Raw genomic sequence first — 16,926 nt, forward strand, 5'->3', positions numbered from 1 at the left:
AAATATAGAATACAAATGGAAAATTATAGAATACAAATGGAAAATTATACAATACAAATAGAAATTATACAATGCAAATGAAAAATTATACAATGCAAATGGAAACAAGTTCTAATTGTAACGGGGACCGTTACAGATGTTCCCCAAACCTCCCCCAATTAAAAAGTGATGTCCATGTGAATCTATAGGAAAAAAATCATTTTATTTTAGCCTTTAATTACATGTAGTACGTTCAATATGGTCATTTCAGTACCAAGAAATGAAAGAAAGCGTTGCACGTGCATACACGCGCACGCGTGTACGATTCCGAATTTTTGTTGATGTCGTTCAACAGGCATTTGTATCATATACCTACAGTATGAATTTCATAACCTTTCCACCAAATATAAGGAAGTTATAGCGATTTTAAAATCGTCCAATCAGAAATCAGCACACGTGCATGCACGTGCTGAGCAGTAATTCTAACCACAGCAATTTGTAAGGAGTACCAAGACACATCTAAACCCCTAATATCAATAGAATTTCATGAAAAACAAAAACGTTATTGTCCTTTAAAAATTGAACATTTGAAAAAACGTTGCACGCGCATACGCGTGTGCGTTGGTAGTTTTTGTTACACCAATATGTCGATACACATATTGTCTACGTATGCTATGAATATCATCTCATTCGCTTCATAAATAAGATAGTTACAAACGTTTTAGTATTATCCAATCAAAATGAAGCGCACGTGCATGTGCGTGCAAATTGGTAATTTTGACCATGCAAATCAGTTAAGGGTCTCAATATCTACCTATGATATGAATATCAAGTCATTTCAATGAACAACAAAAAAGTTAGACTGATTCCAAAGTTAGTGTACAAATTTTGAAATGCGCGTGCATGCGTGCGCGTGCAGACAAAATAACTATTATTTTTTATATCTACAAATGATATTCTACCATCCTATTTAGGTTTCATATCGATTCCTTTAATATTCTGATTTTCCATTTTTTGTACCAAAATTGCAGTGCACGTGCGCGCGCGTGCATGCACGTGCAAACAAAATGGCTATCACTATGCACATCTACAAACGCTATACTATCATCCTGGAAAGTTTCATATCGATCCCTTTTGTAGTTTCTGAGAACACTACCGGACAAAAAAGTACCGGAGAAAAAGATTAATAACTAGACACTCATTACTAGTAATGAGTAGGTCTTCCGTTAGACCACTTCCGGTAAAGAGCTTTCTGTTCCTACGAAAACCATTTAAATGTATCAGAAAATGTGCCTTAACAATGAATGAGAAATATATTATCGAATTTTTTACTCCTTTCTCGTAACTTCCGGTGACGACCGGAAGTACTATTCAGATGCGTTTTCCTGTAAATGACACCGACTTTTTACTGTCTATATTCCCTGAAAATTTCACGTCTCTATCTGAAAGAGTTCTTAAAAAGAGAAGTAAACCTAAGAAAGAAAAAGTAGTAGGTTACTACCGACCGGAAGTCAATTTTGAAAAACAAAATTATCAAAACTTTAGAAGTTGATACTTTTATTAAGACATGTGAAAATCATATGAAAGACTTCAAATATAAGCGAGATTTATGGGGACAAAGAGACGAAAAGTAAAAAGGTATTTTATCAAGAAACCGGAAGTAGTCGTTTTGACTACCGACAGAGTCAATATTCTTTTGACACTTTGAAAGAGACTTAATAAACTAGTATAGGTTTCAATTTAAAGGAAAAAGTTTGAAATTTGCGATTCTTTCCATCACTTCCGGTGACGACAGGAAGTGACGGTCGACATGTTCAACCCCCTACTGCACGCCTACAAACGGAGATTGATCATCCCTGAATATTTCATGAACCTATATTTTACCTTTTCCAAGAAAAATGCTGGACAAAATTCCTTTTGAGAAACAGAAAACCGGCCATATTTTCCTACCGGAAGTGAATTTTGTAAAAACAAAAATATTTATAGCAAGGTCATTTCATAAGACATTATTCCTGAAAAATTCAACAAAATATATCCAGCCATCTCTGAGAAATCACTCGAAGAAATTGGAAAATCGACATTTTTTCAAATACTTCCGGTATAGACCGGAAGTGACGGACGAAAAAATTGAATGCATGTGTACAATGGACTAATGCTAGTTGATCAACTCTACAAGTTTCAAACGTCTATCAATATTCATTATTGAGAAACTGAAAAAACAAGGTTTGAATATGTCCACCCCATATCTCACGACCGGAAGTGAATTTTACAAAAATATTTAAACATAATCTAGACAATCATAGTGTCTAAAATATACGTAAAATTCAAATCATTAACTTGTTTTATGACCGAGATGTATGGCACTTAAAAATGAGAGAATGAATAATGTTTCTTTGATATAACCGGAAGTTGGAGTTTCAACTTCCGGTGGGGTCAACATTTTTTGAAAATTACAACAAGACCTAATAAACCGATATAGGTTTCAATTTGAAAGAAAAAAGTTTGAAATTTATGATTCATCAATCACTTCCGTTGACGACCGGAAGTGACGGCCAACATTCTTAACCCCCTACTGCATGCCTACAAAGTGAGATCTATTAACTCTGAAAATTTGGTGACTCTATCTTTTACCGTTTCTGAGAAAAACGCTGGACAACGAAAACAGCTCATAAGCCGTATTTGCCGACCGGAAGTAAATTTTACAAAAATATTTGACGTTACTCTAGACATTTAAAGTGACTATAATACCGAGCGAAGCTCGGACGGGCCGAAGGCCCGTCCGCGAAGCAAGGCTCTAAAGGTAACACGTATGTAAAAGAAAAAAGTCAAAATCAGCAAAAGAAAAGAGATAATCTCTATATACGTTCAGTGAAATTTTCGTGATCCATATGGGCGCCGCCATTTATTTTTTCATTACCTGCTTCAACAGTTATTCGTGTTTTATTTTGAATGCCAATAATATAAGTCTCTAACGTGCAATTCGTAATTTAAGCACTCATTTTGTTCAAAGTGAATAGTATAATTATCATTGTAACAGGTTTTAGCAAATAAATACATATAAAACCGTAATACGACTAAATAGATGAACGAGTTCATGAGTTTCTGTGAATAAGAGTATACGATAAAATTACGGTTACTTTTTTACCATTTTGAATTTATTGGTTAAATTTGTTTAGTTTTAACGGCCTTTTTCATTGCATACGGAATGTATTATTGTTGTTTATAATTGTTTGCTTTGAAAAAGAGAAAAAAGTCGAGGCTAAATGTGACGTCAAAATGCACAGTTTACGTCGCCTTGCGTTCTATTTCCCGCGTTCAATGAATAGGCGGATCATGTAAAACTGTTGTCCCCATATAAACTCCTTTAATATTGAGATGTTACTGGGTGTTTAGGGCAAGGAAATTTCATTCAAAATATATTTTTTTAAATGAATCACAATCTACCGTACTTAACGGAATTATGATTACCATTCGGGACACGGAGTTACGTACATGCTTCGCTCGGTCCAACGGTCACACCGTATACATATTATATGTAAAACTCAACTCATTAACTAGTTTCATGACCGAGATTTATGGCACTGAAAAATGAGATAATGAATAGTCTTTATTTGATATAACCGGAAGTTGAAGATTCAACTTCCGGTGGGGTCAACATTTTTTGAGAATTAGAACGAGATATAGTAAACCGATATAGGTTTCAATTTGAAAGAAAAAAGTTTGAAATTCATGATTCCTTTAATCACTTCCGGTGACGACCGGAAGTGACGGCCGACATTTTAAACCCCCTACTGCACGCCTACGAAATGAGATCTATTAACTCTGAAAATTTGGTGACTCTATCTTTTACTGTTTCTGAGAAAAACGCTGGACAAGATATCTTGTAAAAAGACGAAAATTGGACATATCTTGCGACCGGAAGTGAATTTTGAAAAAATGAAAAAAATGCCTCGAGGTACCATCGTTGTCTATAACCTGTGAAAGTTTCAGGAAAATCCATCCAACGGTCTAGGAGACGAAAGGGAAAAAAAAAATTATAATAACTAGACACGATCTCGTTGCGAGCAACGAGTAGGTCTTCCGTCCGATTTGTTGATGCACTCGGAGTTAAAAAAAAAAAGAAAAAGACAAATGAGTCCCAATTTAGTTTCCGACTTTAAGACACTTTAGATATAATCAATTTTTCATATCATAAGCTTCTGAAGCAAAGTTGCGGTGAAATTCGTTTGAAATTCGACTCTCCAGGCGAGCCATAAGGCCCGCGGGCCTATTTCTTGATGTCATTTGTTAGCCCTCTATAGACTCAACAACTTTAGTTCTATATGTCTTTACAAAATATTTACCTGTAAAAAGTTATTGAGATCGACCGATATCGACAAAAAATCGACTCTACAGGCGAGCCATTAGGACCATAGGCCTATTTCTTGATATCAATCGATAGATCTCGATAAACTGAACAACTTTTGTTCAATATGTCCTTACAAAATATTTACCAGTTACAAGTTTTTGAAATCGACTGATATCGACAAAAATCGACTCTACAGGCGAGCCATGAGGCCCACAGACCCATTTTTTGATATTGATCGATAGGTTATGACACATTGAACAACTTTTGTTCAATAATGCTTTTCAAAAAATATGTCGTTTTAAAGATATGAGGCGTCAAATATTTACGATTTTGGCCCTTAAAATCTCTAATTACGTAACATATGACCTACTTTTTGATTTGATAAGATCAAGCTCGTTGAGATGAACATTTCCGCTTCTACAACTTATTATAAAATATTAATAGTTTCTGAGATATTCTCAAAAACATTTGGACCCTTCTGAACCCCTAATTTAAAGGGCCAGCCCGTTTTGCTTGATATCGTAAGAAAGGCCTTGTCATTTTAAACATTTTTTGCTCAACAAGTATTTAGAAATTCTTTACCGTTCTCGAGTTATCTCTACAAGAAATATTTAGGGGCCAAACTGTAGCTCCCTAACGGGGCCACATAGGGAAAAAACGAAATGTACATATTGTTTAGATTATCATTCTGAACAACTTTTGTTCAATAATGCTTTTCAAAATATTTGTCGTTTTCAAGATATGAGGCGTCAATTATTTATGATTTTGGCCCTTAAAATCCCTTATTACGTAACATATGACCTATTTTTTGATTTGATAAGAACAAGCTCGTTTAGATGAACATTTCCGCTTCAATGACTTATTACAAAATATTAATAGTTTCTGAGATATTCTCATAAACCTTTGGACCCTTCTGGGCCCCTAATTTAAAGGGTCAGCCCCTTTTGCTTGATATCGTAAGAAAGGTCATGACATTTCAAACATTTTTTGTTCAACAAGTATTTAGAAATTCTTTACCGTTCTCGAGTTATTTCTAGAAGTAATTTTTAGGGGCCAAACTGTAGCTCCCTAACGGGGCCACATAGGGTAAAAACGAAATATGCATATTGTTCAGATCATCATTCTGAACAACTTTTGTTCTTTATTGCTTTTCAAAATATTTGTCGTTTTCGAGATACAAGGGGTAAAAAATTTATGGTTTTGGCCCTTAAAATCCCTTATTACGTAACATATGACCTAAATTTTTATATGAATAGATTTGGATTGTTGAGATGAACATTTTTTGTTCTTTGACTTATACCAAAATATTAACGATTTTTGAGATATTTGATGTAGACTTTGAGCCCTTCTAGATCCCTAATTTAAGGGGCTAGCCCCTAAATCTTGATATTTTCGAAAAGATCTCGTAAATGTGCACAACTTTTGTTCTACATGTCTTAACAAAATATTTGCAAGAAAAAAGATATTGGAGATCAAAGGTCAAAAATCGCCGAAATCGGCGAAAAATTTTGGCATCCATTTTTTCAGGTCCAGGCGAGCGTTTAGGCAAATCGCCTCCGGTAAAATCGAATCCCCCACAAATCTTTTAAAATGTTTACTCTATCTTGTGTAGAAATTTCAAGACTCTAGCTTCAAAACTGACGGAGGAGATGTGTGGACAACAAGGCCCTTCAAAAAGTCACTAAAAGAGAGATAACTCCTGACCGGAAGTGACGTCAAGCACGAAATTTTGCAAGCAAAGTATCGTCACCAAAAGACATCTTTCCTGAAAATTTCGTGAAAATCGATCGAGAAATGGCTGAGAAAAACGCGTGTACTACCAAGGAAAATAATAATAATAATAATAATGAAGAAGAAGAACGCGAACAATAATAGTAAGGTCTTCCGCAGGAGACGGAAGACCTTAATAATGAAGAAGAAGAACGCGAACAATAATAGTAAGGTCTTCCGCAGGAGACGGAAGACCTTAATAATAATAATAATGAAGAAGAAGAACGCGAACAATAATAGTAAGGTCTTCCGCAGGAGACGGAAGACCTTAATAATAATAAGAAACAGAGTAAAAACAATATGTTCCCAAACTTTGTTTGGGGAACATAAATATAGAATACAAATGGAAAAGATCAAATATTGCAACGTTTGACATGCCATACATTTATTACATGTATATTTATGTGATTTTTCACAGTCCACGGTATCTCAGTTTAAATCAGAATAAGGATGAGCAATTCTTCAATATTACTTTATATCAATACATGTGCAACCAACGCACGCAATCATTAACTTGAAATCCTTTCACACTGTGGACAAAAATATGTACATCAGGTGTCAATGAACCGAACATGTTAAGTATATCGAATTCGTATCTCTAATGTAATTTTTCTGTTGAAATCTGTTTTCTAACGTATGCGAGTGATTCAATCTTTTAAAAATTAATGTTTGTGTAAATTAACACATGTAGCCGTAGCAATTAAGAGAGAGAGAGAGAAATAGAAAGAGAGAAAGAGAGAGAATGTACTTTTTCTGTTATCATTACATGTCATGTTGGTTATTTTAACGAGCAAAGTTTGATCTATAAGTTGCACTCCTTTTTATATAGTAGTATTGTATTATAGTGGAACCAATTAACTGAATTTCAGGACTAACCTCTTGCCCCCCCCCCCCCCCCCCCCCCCCCCCCCCCCCCCCCCCCCCCCTCCACGAGTTAGGATTTGGAGCTTTTGAGTTTTGTTATATTTGTTTGTTGGTTTTCTATTTTCTTTGCTTTTTAAGTATTTTCAGACATTAATTGTGAAGTCAACTTCACCTTGTCCCTCCCCCCTCCTTTGAAAATAATGTTACATGACCGATTATATTGATATTATCACATGGTTTAATCGTGCTTTTGTTCCCAAGTGTCTGTTATTTATTATTTTATTTTTTACAGATTCCTCATGAAAGTTTTGGTATTAATAGTACCATAGGACAGAATTAAGCACCAAATAGGCCTACTGGATACAGGTCTATACTCCTCCTCCCCCTTCCCATCCCTTCAATTTAACAAAATCTACATTCTAAGAAGTGTTCTTCGTAAAATCGAATGTTATGAAAGAAGGCAGAGGTGAGCAAGCCCCACGCTCCAACATTGCTTGACAATGCCTCACATAATGAATGGTAATGCTATGCAGGACAGACGAGCTCAAAATATTCTAAGTTCAATAGGCGCATAACTCCCAGAAAAATTATTGAATCAGAATTATCTGGGAATATGCACATCTACACAGTGTGTCCTTATTAACTACAAAGTTTCATGAAATTCTGTTGAGCGGTCTCAGGAGTTGCGCTGACAAGAACAGGGCAGAAGGGCTAGAAATTCCAAGTTCAATCTGTTAAAACTCAACCCATAATAAAGATTTTGACACCGTAAGCTTTACAATATCCTATTTGTTTCTACTATTTTATCTGAATCATATGACCCCATCGGTAAGCACGCCCCCTACTTCCGGTGTAAGGACAGCAACTGCAACAAAGAAGGCCTGATATGAATTGCATGTACGATATCTTTAATTCAAATGAATTTAAGAACACTTTTTGAATAATTGCGTGATTTAGTTATGTTATATTTATATAGGGCCTATATTAAATACAGTAAATGAAAGGTGAAGATAACAAACAGTGATCAATCTCATAACCCCTGTAAGCAATGCAAAATAGATAGTTGGGCAAACACGGAATCCGGGACACACCAGAGGTTGGATCAGGTGCCTAGGAGGAGTAAGCATCCCCTGTCGACCGGTCACACCCGCCGTGTAAGTAAATAAAATTTGATTATTAGGAAGTCACTTGGAGCTCCAAATTACATGTTCCTAATGTAAAAGAATTGATTTTACGATTGTAATCCGTCATGCCGAATAGTTGACCAAAGACAAAATGAACGGTGATCCATAATTTCAAACTCAGTATTGAAATGTGTTTATAATGGTACATGTAGTTTTAGTCCAGTGCGACAATTTAAAAGCAATATAGTAAATATACATTTGATGTTGTTGACCTTGAACTGTGACCTAAAACACTTAAACCATATCACCATGATTACCAGTATGGAATTCATATAGTTGATGGATGTAGTTTTCATCAGGGATGAAATGGTTTACGTTAGAACTCTACTTAAATTAAATAAACATGTAGCATGTATTCTAAATGTCGCACAAATAAATTGGGTCTGATAAACAACCAAAAAAATTCGGTACTCCGTCATTGTGCGACGTACCGTTTCCCTAGTTACGACGTAGTTAAAAAAACATCATGTCTGGGTCACTGTCTTTGGGCAAATTACAAATGGAACACCAAACAACACACCGATATAACATTCACATCTGCATTTAAAATAATTAAAAAGGACTTTTGAACTATGCTCGTAATAAGGAGATATTCCATTAATTTCGGACAGACGGGTAATTTCAGACGATTCTCAAAATAAACACAATATTTATCTCAGTACAGATGTATCTCCGTGGGGATCCGGGTTAGAATAGGTCCTCAGTGTCCCTTGCTTGTTGTAAGAGGGGCGGCCGCAAAAACCGAGGTCCCGTGTCACAACAGGTGTGATAAAGATTCCTCCTTGCTCAAACGCGATCACTGGCCAATATTTTGCAGCCCTTCACCGGCAATGGTGACGTCTCAATATGAGTGAAAAATTCTTGAGCGGACGTTAAACAATATACAATCAATCTTAAATACAGATGTAAACGTCACAATGCGCATATCTTTCGGAAGCGAAAAAGAGTTCAGGGTTTTCCGTGTCATTTCTATGACTTTCTGTTTAAATATAGTTTAAATACATAATGATGATGAAACCTGACCATTCTGATCTAGTTAGTACTGTTGGTGTGGTGTTTTCGAAACTGAGTACAAACGTCAGTCAAGTTCGAAATTCAGATTACAGGCAAGTTTCTGATAAATTACAGTTACATAATTTAATCTTTGAAAACACTTCATCAATATTTGTATTTTCATTGAGAATTGAATTTTTAAACTAAGAAACATGTCTAAATACGTGTCCAAATTTAAGCGTATTCAAAATGAGCAAGAGTTTAATTTTGGACAGTGTCTAAACTATATACTAGGATACATCTTATATTTAAATAAAAATAATAATAAAACTAAACTTGACCTTTTTATTTATTCCTTTATTTGAGAATGCCTAGTAAATCACGGAACATAAAAGGGGCAAACATTCTATTACATGTATTTAGTTACCTTAAAAAGGCCTTTCATGCCATCAAAAGTGGACAACTGAAATTCTTTGGTATTCCAAGGTCTACTCTTCGAGATTGATTGATTGTATATTGTTTTACGTCCCACTCAAGAATTTTTTCACTCATATTAGACGTCGTCATTGCTGGCGAAGGGCTGCGAAATTTAGGCCAATGTTCGTTGCTTATGGCCTTTGAGCAGGGAGGGATCTTTATCGTGCCATACCTGCTGTGACACGGATCCTCGGATTTTGTGGTCTCATCTGACGACAAGCAAGGGATACTGAGGGCCCGGATCCCCACGGAACTACTCCTTAAGATCATGTATTTGAATTCAAAGTGGAAAAAACCGGATCTTCCCGAGTCTGTAGAAAATAAAGTTGCTGAATCGCTAAAGACTGGTGGAACGGGTTTAGAAAACGGCAGTCTTTCAATTCGCCGGTTGAAAAAGATCGAGAACTTTGATGATGAATCCGGTTATTGTTGACAGTTACCATCAATGATCTGATAAACCACACTGTGTGTGGAATTGTGATGAAATCGACCGAAATTTTGAGCATACACCCGTTCGTGTTATTTTCGACAAAAAAGCGCAGGATGTTGTTGGGAAAAACAAGCAACAACAGAACAAATATCACTATCATGTACGTAAATGCAAACGGGATAAGTATGCTTTCCACGTTCATCGTCAGCTTCTCTTCACGGGTTTAATACCGAGGCACCGACAGGATCTTTTCAAGAGAATGACTAAATGAATGACTAGATCGGAGAAAAATGGTTCAAGGGCGTTTTCTTGAGAAAAAAATTTGTGGCCCAGAGAGACAACAGCTTTTAATTTTAGATGGCCACTCTTCTCTTTAGCCATTTTGTATTGTACCATGGAAAATCAAATTCAAATTCTTTCTGTACCACCTCACACTACCCACATCCTATAACCCCTTGATCGCTGCGTCTTTGGGCCGTTTAGTACGCCCTACATTAAAGAATGTTCCAATTTCATTTCTGAACACGTTTTCAATACTGTAACAAATGGAGTTTCCATAGCCTAATAGAAAAGGCATAGACAATCCTGAGCTGCTTCCTCATATCATTATGAATGGAGACATTGGAATTTTTGAGTCGTCTTCAGTGATTCAGATTGGCATCGGCATATGACCGATGAATATTCAATATGGCCGACTAAACATTTAACAGAAAGGCCAAAATGGCCCATGAAGTTTTCTTTTTTCGGTCAGTATGGCCGATCGTTTTTTAGTGCTTATCGGTCACGGGAAAATAACCGCCATTCATCTTGGTTCGTTATGATACAAATACTGCGTCGATCATTTGTTAAGAAGATTTTGATTGGTTTTCGAAAAACTTCCGTCCAATCAAAATTACTTTGAGAAAAAAATAATAAACTGGTACCACTGTTGAGATATCGCTCAAAATATTGTTGTAATACGGGGAACCAGTTTAAAAACAAAAGAAAAATGACTCCCAAGAAGCGAGTCCGACTGAATGAAGGGCAACAAACCCTATTGAATATAGGATTTTCATGCCCTACAACCGAGAAAAATTCTGAAACAGTCAAGAAAGAGACAGAGCAGCGTAACTTCCAATCAAAGTGGCTTACATTAAAACCATGGCTTCGATATGACCCTTCCAAAAATGTGGTGACTTGTAACATTTGCATCAAAGCAAAGAAATGTAATTCTTTCACAAAGGGGAACTCTAATTTCAAAACCAGTAGTTTGCAGGACCATTTGAGGAGTAATGATCACAAGATAGCCCTTCAAGTTCCAGTACTCTAGGGTGACTTGAGAAAAAGTCACGAAAAGCAGATGGGTAACAAGGAAAAAGCAGTGAAAATCGCTCTCAAGGTTGTTTACTGGATGGTCAAAGAAAACATTGCCTTAGTAAAATATAAGCCGCTGATACAACTCTTGAAAAGTGTAGGAGTCACTGACCTGGATTACTTGGCACCTTCAGAGGGTATTTCCTATGATACTGACTATGCAGTTCATGAATTTCTTGATGCTCTTAATGAAACTGTTGAAATAATGAAACTGTTGAAAATGAAACAAGAAATCTGATGTGTGAAAGTCCTTACATAAGTGTGCTAGCCGATGAATCCACAGACCGTACCGTGTTACACAGACTGATCATTTATGTTCAGATTCTACAACCTGTTACTTTAAAAATTATCATAATTATTATTAAAGATAGGAGGTATGATAATTTGATAATATGCTAGACAAAGTAGGTTTTGAAGGTCTATTCTATTGACTTGTTATGACAATGCTAATTAGATGCAGTATTCAGTATTTGAAATATGTAAGAACAAAAAGCTTTATATGCAAGATTTAACAATGGAGGTAATATAACTATAAATTAAAATACAAAGAATATGAAACATATTTTTGAAAGGAATTTATTTAGGAAACTGGGACTAATGAGAGAATTGAATGAATTTTCAGGACGTGATAAAGGTACGACAGGAATGCTCCTACGTATGAACCCCCGCCTGGTAAATGTATATTGTATTGCACACCGATTGGCACTATGCTCCAGCCAAGCTGCGGAGAAAATCCCTTCAATGCAGGCTTATCAGGAAACCTTGACCAGCATTTTCTACTATTTCAAGTATTCACCGTCAAAGTTAACGAAGTTTAAGGGCATCCAAAGTGTTTTAGTGCTATGCTAAAGTTTAAGGAGGTGCATTCAGTTAGATGGTTATAATTCTTCGCAGCGTTGGAATCAATCTACAGGTACAGTACTGTAAACACTAAATGTTTAACTTTGATATATTATTCAATACAGTTATACTTCAATCACTGGACTTACTTTTAATATTTGATTATTATTTCAAGTAAACTTTATAATATGTAAATTATAATTTATAGCACTTTATCTAATTATCTATTCAGATGTTTGGATGCTTTCCTTACATATCTGGCTGAGACAGGTTTATCAGATCTGTCACAATTTGAGTTTGTTTTATTATGCTTGTTATGGCGTTCCATAGTTTGTTCTCATCATATAGTCGTTACGGATAGTTGGTCACGGCTGTCAGACCGGTTGGTAAATGCTTTCGTGTTAGTTCTGACCAGGCTGTGGAAGTGGGAAGGTGTGTCCGCCCAATGTGAGAAAATGATAGACCTGTGTGGTCGAGAGTTTTACCTGTGTGGTTTACTGGGCCTGCGTTGTATGTGCATTTAGTACGGGTGTTCGAATGATGTTCCTGTGTGGAAAGTGAGAACACAATTTTGAGCATTTCGACAGCGGTGAGTGTGAACTGTTTATTATCCCCTCGCGCAACTAGTTGCGGAGGGGATATAGCATCGCTACTGTGCGTGTGTCCGTGTGTGTGTGTCCATTACAGCTTGTGGGCAAGATTTAAAGAGAACCTTTGCACTAATGATTCGCAGCCTTCGCATATATATGTGGCATTGTAAAAAGACGAACCCTATTCATTTTCAAGTTAATCGGTGAAATATTTCTTAAAATATCGCGTCTTTACTACCTAAAAACCGTGAAATTTTATGTACGAGTTGACAATACTCACTTCCGGTTAATTCAAACTGGTACCTTGTCAAGTTACGATTCTGCATTCTCTACCCAGAGTTCCGTGCGCTCCTCGCACTACACCTCTGTCAACGGCTTTTTACAGAAATCTTGTAAAAGTTTCTAATATCCTACATTTATGTTTTCAACTAAATATTTAGTCATACTATGAAATGTTTTTTGTGCAATTAAATTGATGCTTACTGTAAATTGTTTAAAATCGCCGTTTTCTGATCCTAAATTTGGAACTACTTCGTAATATGCGTATGAATGTCGGACATCCACGTGGTGAAGATTTGAATGTAAACATGGAATCAAAAGTAAGAAAGGCTGTAAAAATACGATAAAACTTGTGAAATAAAAGACAAACAGCTAAATGCTAGATATGTACTTATTAAAGTGCCAGTGGGCAATGAAAAGAGCCTGATGTATCACCTGTTACCAGAACTTTTAAACGGAAAGGAAACCGAGAATTATTGTTTATATCAGGTGATTATATTGTCATGTGATTCCAAGCGTTGACAGAGGTGTATTTGAAGCTTGCGTAACGCGCCCTCTGGTGAGAGAATGACGATTCTGGTCGCTTCGGTTGCACAGGGAACCAGTTTAAAGAAAACGAGACAGCTTACATCTGCACGTCTGCTGCAGGTAAGTTTGTATTTGTGCATTGTCATATTAGGCCTAGTGCACGTTGGCGTGCCCAAAGACAGTCTGTAGGAAATAAAAGCGCTATCTTTGACACTGAGTAATTAAAATAATTTGATGAACGTCGCGGTTTCATTACCAGATTACCCCACGTGTTTACAATACAGAATTAATTCAGATTACCACACGTGTCTGTTTACAGAATTAATTCTTGAGGTGTACGTAATTCTTGAAATTTCACAAGCTTCGTCGACCTGTCAACACCGGTATATTGTCTTTTTACACAACGAAAAAATATTGCTTCCGTGGGAATTTTCTGAGTTCATGCATTCTGCATACAACAACTGTGAGGTATATTCGGGTAAGTAATTACTGAAATTTAGTGCATACGTGATATGTTTCTGCTAGGAATAAGGGAAACTGCCCAATCACATATGTATATGCCCCCCCCCCCCCCCGATAATATGCACCTTGATAGGTTTATTAAAAATGCCATATTAATTATCCCCCCTCCACCACCACCTAATAATGTTAGAGGTATCTGGATTTTATTCAATAATAAATAGCTATATATATTTAACAAAACCCTATATATGAATATATAGAATGGGAAGAATAAGGGAAACTGCACAATCACATATCCCCCCCCCCCCTCCAAATGATATGCACCTTGATAGGTATATTAAAAGTACCATGTTAATTATGCCCCCCCCCCACCACCACCAAATGATGTTAGAGGTATCTGAATTTTAATCAACAATAAATAGCTATACAGTATAATCTGTCTAAACCGGCTGTGTGTGGTTCCAAAGAAATTGGCCGATTTACACAGTACGAAGTGCAGAATGTTGAAAAGTATGAGAGTTGCTTCCCTTGTATTCGCTGTTTATCATGCATACATGTGTAACACAGGCAATTGTATCGCTTGGGGTCGAATTTACTATATAAAGAGTAAAGGTATAGAACTCTAAATATAGGGTACCCAAGTTAGCTGATATAAAAACAATAAATTAATTGATATAAAATTCTACTTTGTATTTTCATTTATTCATACATAATCAATCTACATTACTACCAAAGTTCATCCCGAAATTCCGTATACTTCCCAAGATATGCAGAAATGAACTCGGAAAAATGCCTATTATTTTTTGGTTGACTTTTAGCTGGGCCCTGACACTATACGACTACACAGAGTGTTTGAGCATTGCAACAAGCTATCAAATAGAATGTGCAGCATAAAACATTATTTTTAAAATGAATTTCTTACCCCAATTCATAAAATCTCATTGAAAATATACAATCTAGGTAACGTAACTCGAGTTTTGACTTAAATTGATGAGGCCTGAAATGCAAATAACAATTTGAAAACCCTTAAGGTACTCCGTCCCTCAGGTGCAAAAAAATGAAGATGTATTTTTTTTACCATTATTGTGAAGCTTTTCTTACGTACTTGTTATTATTACAAAGAATTGATAATTATTTACCATTGTATCCAGGTGATCTTATGAGATAATTGATCATTACGTATACAGTAAATAATAGAAAACAAAAAGAGTTATCTCAGTTTCATCAAATTGTATTTCATATACTGTATGTTGACTTGTTTGCTGCCTAAACAAAATATCCACTGGGTGAAAGGATTACAAAAATAAAAATAAATTGCATTGTATCCAGTAAAATATAAAAGATAATGACTGAAATCAATATGACATCAATTTTCAGAATGTAGAGTTATCTCTCTTCCATGAATTTGGACACAGCAGTAATGATAGATGTGCGCTTTGTAATCCTGGGCGACAAACTCAACTCATCATTTATCTAAAAAATATAACAGGAAAGAACTATCATAAACATATGTGCACACACACACACACACACACACACACACACACACACACACACACACACACACACACACACACACACACACACACACACACACATATATATATATATATACACTCAGTATCCATACTAAGTAGTTCTAAATGGAAATAATACCCGAGTCACATAATGTGGTCCTATATTTTTTTCACATCTAGCTGCAGCAACTCTGCTAGTGGTACTCTCTGAACCAGAGTAGAAGTTGTTCTTTGGATTTTTTCTTGCAACAATTTGATTGAAGTTTTCATTGTTCTGTGTGCTCTCTAATGAAGAAAGTCTGTCATATTGTTCTGCATACAATGTGAAGATTTTCACAAGATCATGGTGGAGTTCTTTATCCGAAAGGTATTTCCCATAGGGTAGATTCCTAGGAACATATGAATCCCTGTTCTGCAGATTTACAGATAAATTGCAAAATACACACACGTTTAGGTTTTTATAAAAATACTTACCTACAGCAAGTTTGGTGTTGATATCAAAAGGACCTTGACCATTCTGACCTATATTGTGTCGTTTACCAGTTGGAATGATCGTCAGTTCGTCGCACTTCCTGCATCTCACATACAGTAAGCTGGCTAGTCCATAACGTCTCTCTTTCTCACTGTCAACAAGATCCAAAGGCGTATGACACAGAAAGCACCCTCTTTGCAAATGATCCACCAGAATTGAAAATTCAACAACTCTTCTGCCTTGGAACAGGTCAGATGTCTCTTTATTTTCATCATATTCATCTACCTGTGCTAGTGGATCTTCGCTGTTGACATCGATGAAGTCAGGGTGGTTGTTATTTTCATCGGTACATGTGCTAATGGTTATAGTAGCAGTAGACGAGGCTTTCTTGAACCGACCTTTCTTATCTCTTTCTTGTATACAATTCCCCTCCATTTCCGTTTGTTTACATCTGTGAATTCTTATTCTTTTTTCAAAGAAGAGTTCCAAAAAATATAAATGCCGGAATTTATGATACGAATAAACTTTTTCCGGATTTTACGCGAGTTACCAAACATTGCTGAGGATTGGAGTCCCTTAAGTTAATTTTTTTTTAAACTTCCTTATTTTATATAACACATTGTCTGGCAGGTTTTCAGATACATCTCTCATAGCTGCATTTGGTACACTGGCCATGAGACCCCTAAGCTTCCTTTCAAAGACAGACCAAGACATATGGTAGAATGAACAGTTAGATATCATTTTGCAGCACTATGGTTCACCACAGGAGCACAGATGGAAAAATGAAGAGAAACAAGCAGAGTCAAGAGTGAGCCAATAATTGATGCCCAGAAGTGCAAA

At 36.1% G+C, this 16,926-nt stretch overlaps 1 protein-coding gene across 2 annotated transcripts; it reads right to left on the bottom strand.

Annotated features, from left to right (window-relative positions):
* Positions 1-15,892: 15,892 nt before the first annotated feature.
* On the bottom strand, positions 15,893-16,657 carry LOC125680460 (uncharacterized). Of its 2 annotated transcripts, none has more exons than XM_056154310.1 (2): positions 16,089-16,657; positions 15,893-16,003 (listed from the first exon to the last, which is right to left on the bottom strand). In XM_056154310.1, exons 1-2 carry the CDS (start codon positions 16,519-16,521, stop codon positions 15,948-15,950), a joined length of 489 nt encoding a protein of 162 aa, XP_056010285.1. In that variant the 5' UTR covers positions 16,522-16,657; the 3' UTR covers positions 15,893-15,947. The 2 variants fall into 2 exon arrangements, with proteins under 2 accessions (XP_056010285.1, XP_048776024.2); XM_048920067.2 differs by having other exon boundaries at positions 15,912-16,003; positions 16,093-16,657.
* Between the last annotated feature and the right edge of the window lie 269 nt (positions 16,658-16,926).

Source organism: Ostrea edulis, chromosome 2, assembly GCF_947568905.1.
Source record: "Ostrea edulis chromosome 2, xbOstEdul1.1, whole genome shotgun sequence".
Taxonomy (NCBI): Eukaryota; Metazoa; Mollusca; class Bivalvia; order Ostreida; family Ostreidae; genus Ostrea; species Ostrea edulis.

What these genes read in the sequence shown, in the direction of transcription:
- LOC125680460 (XM_056154310.1), bottom strand. Translation starts at nt 16,521, where the DNA reads ATGGAGGGGAATTGTATACAAGAAAGAGATAAGAAAGGTCGGTTCAAG. An exon ending in CAACACCAAACTTGCTGTAG is followed by an intron (nt 16,004 to 16,088) that starts GTAAGTATTTTT and finishes ATATGTTCCTAG; the next exon opens with GAATCTACCCTATGGGAAAT.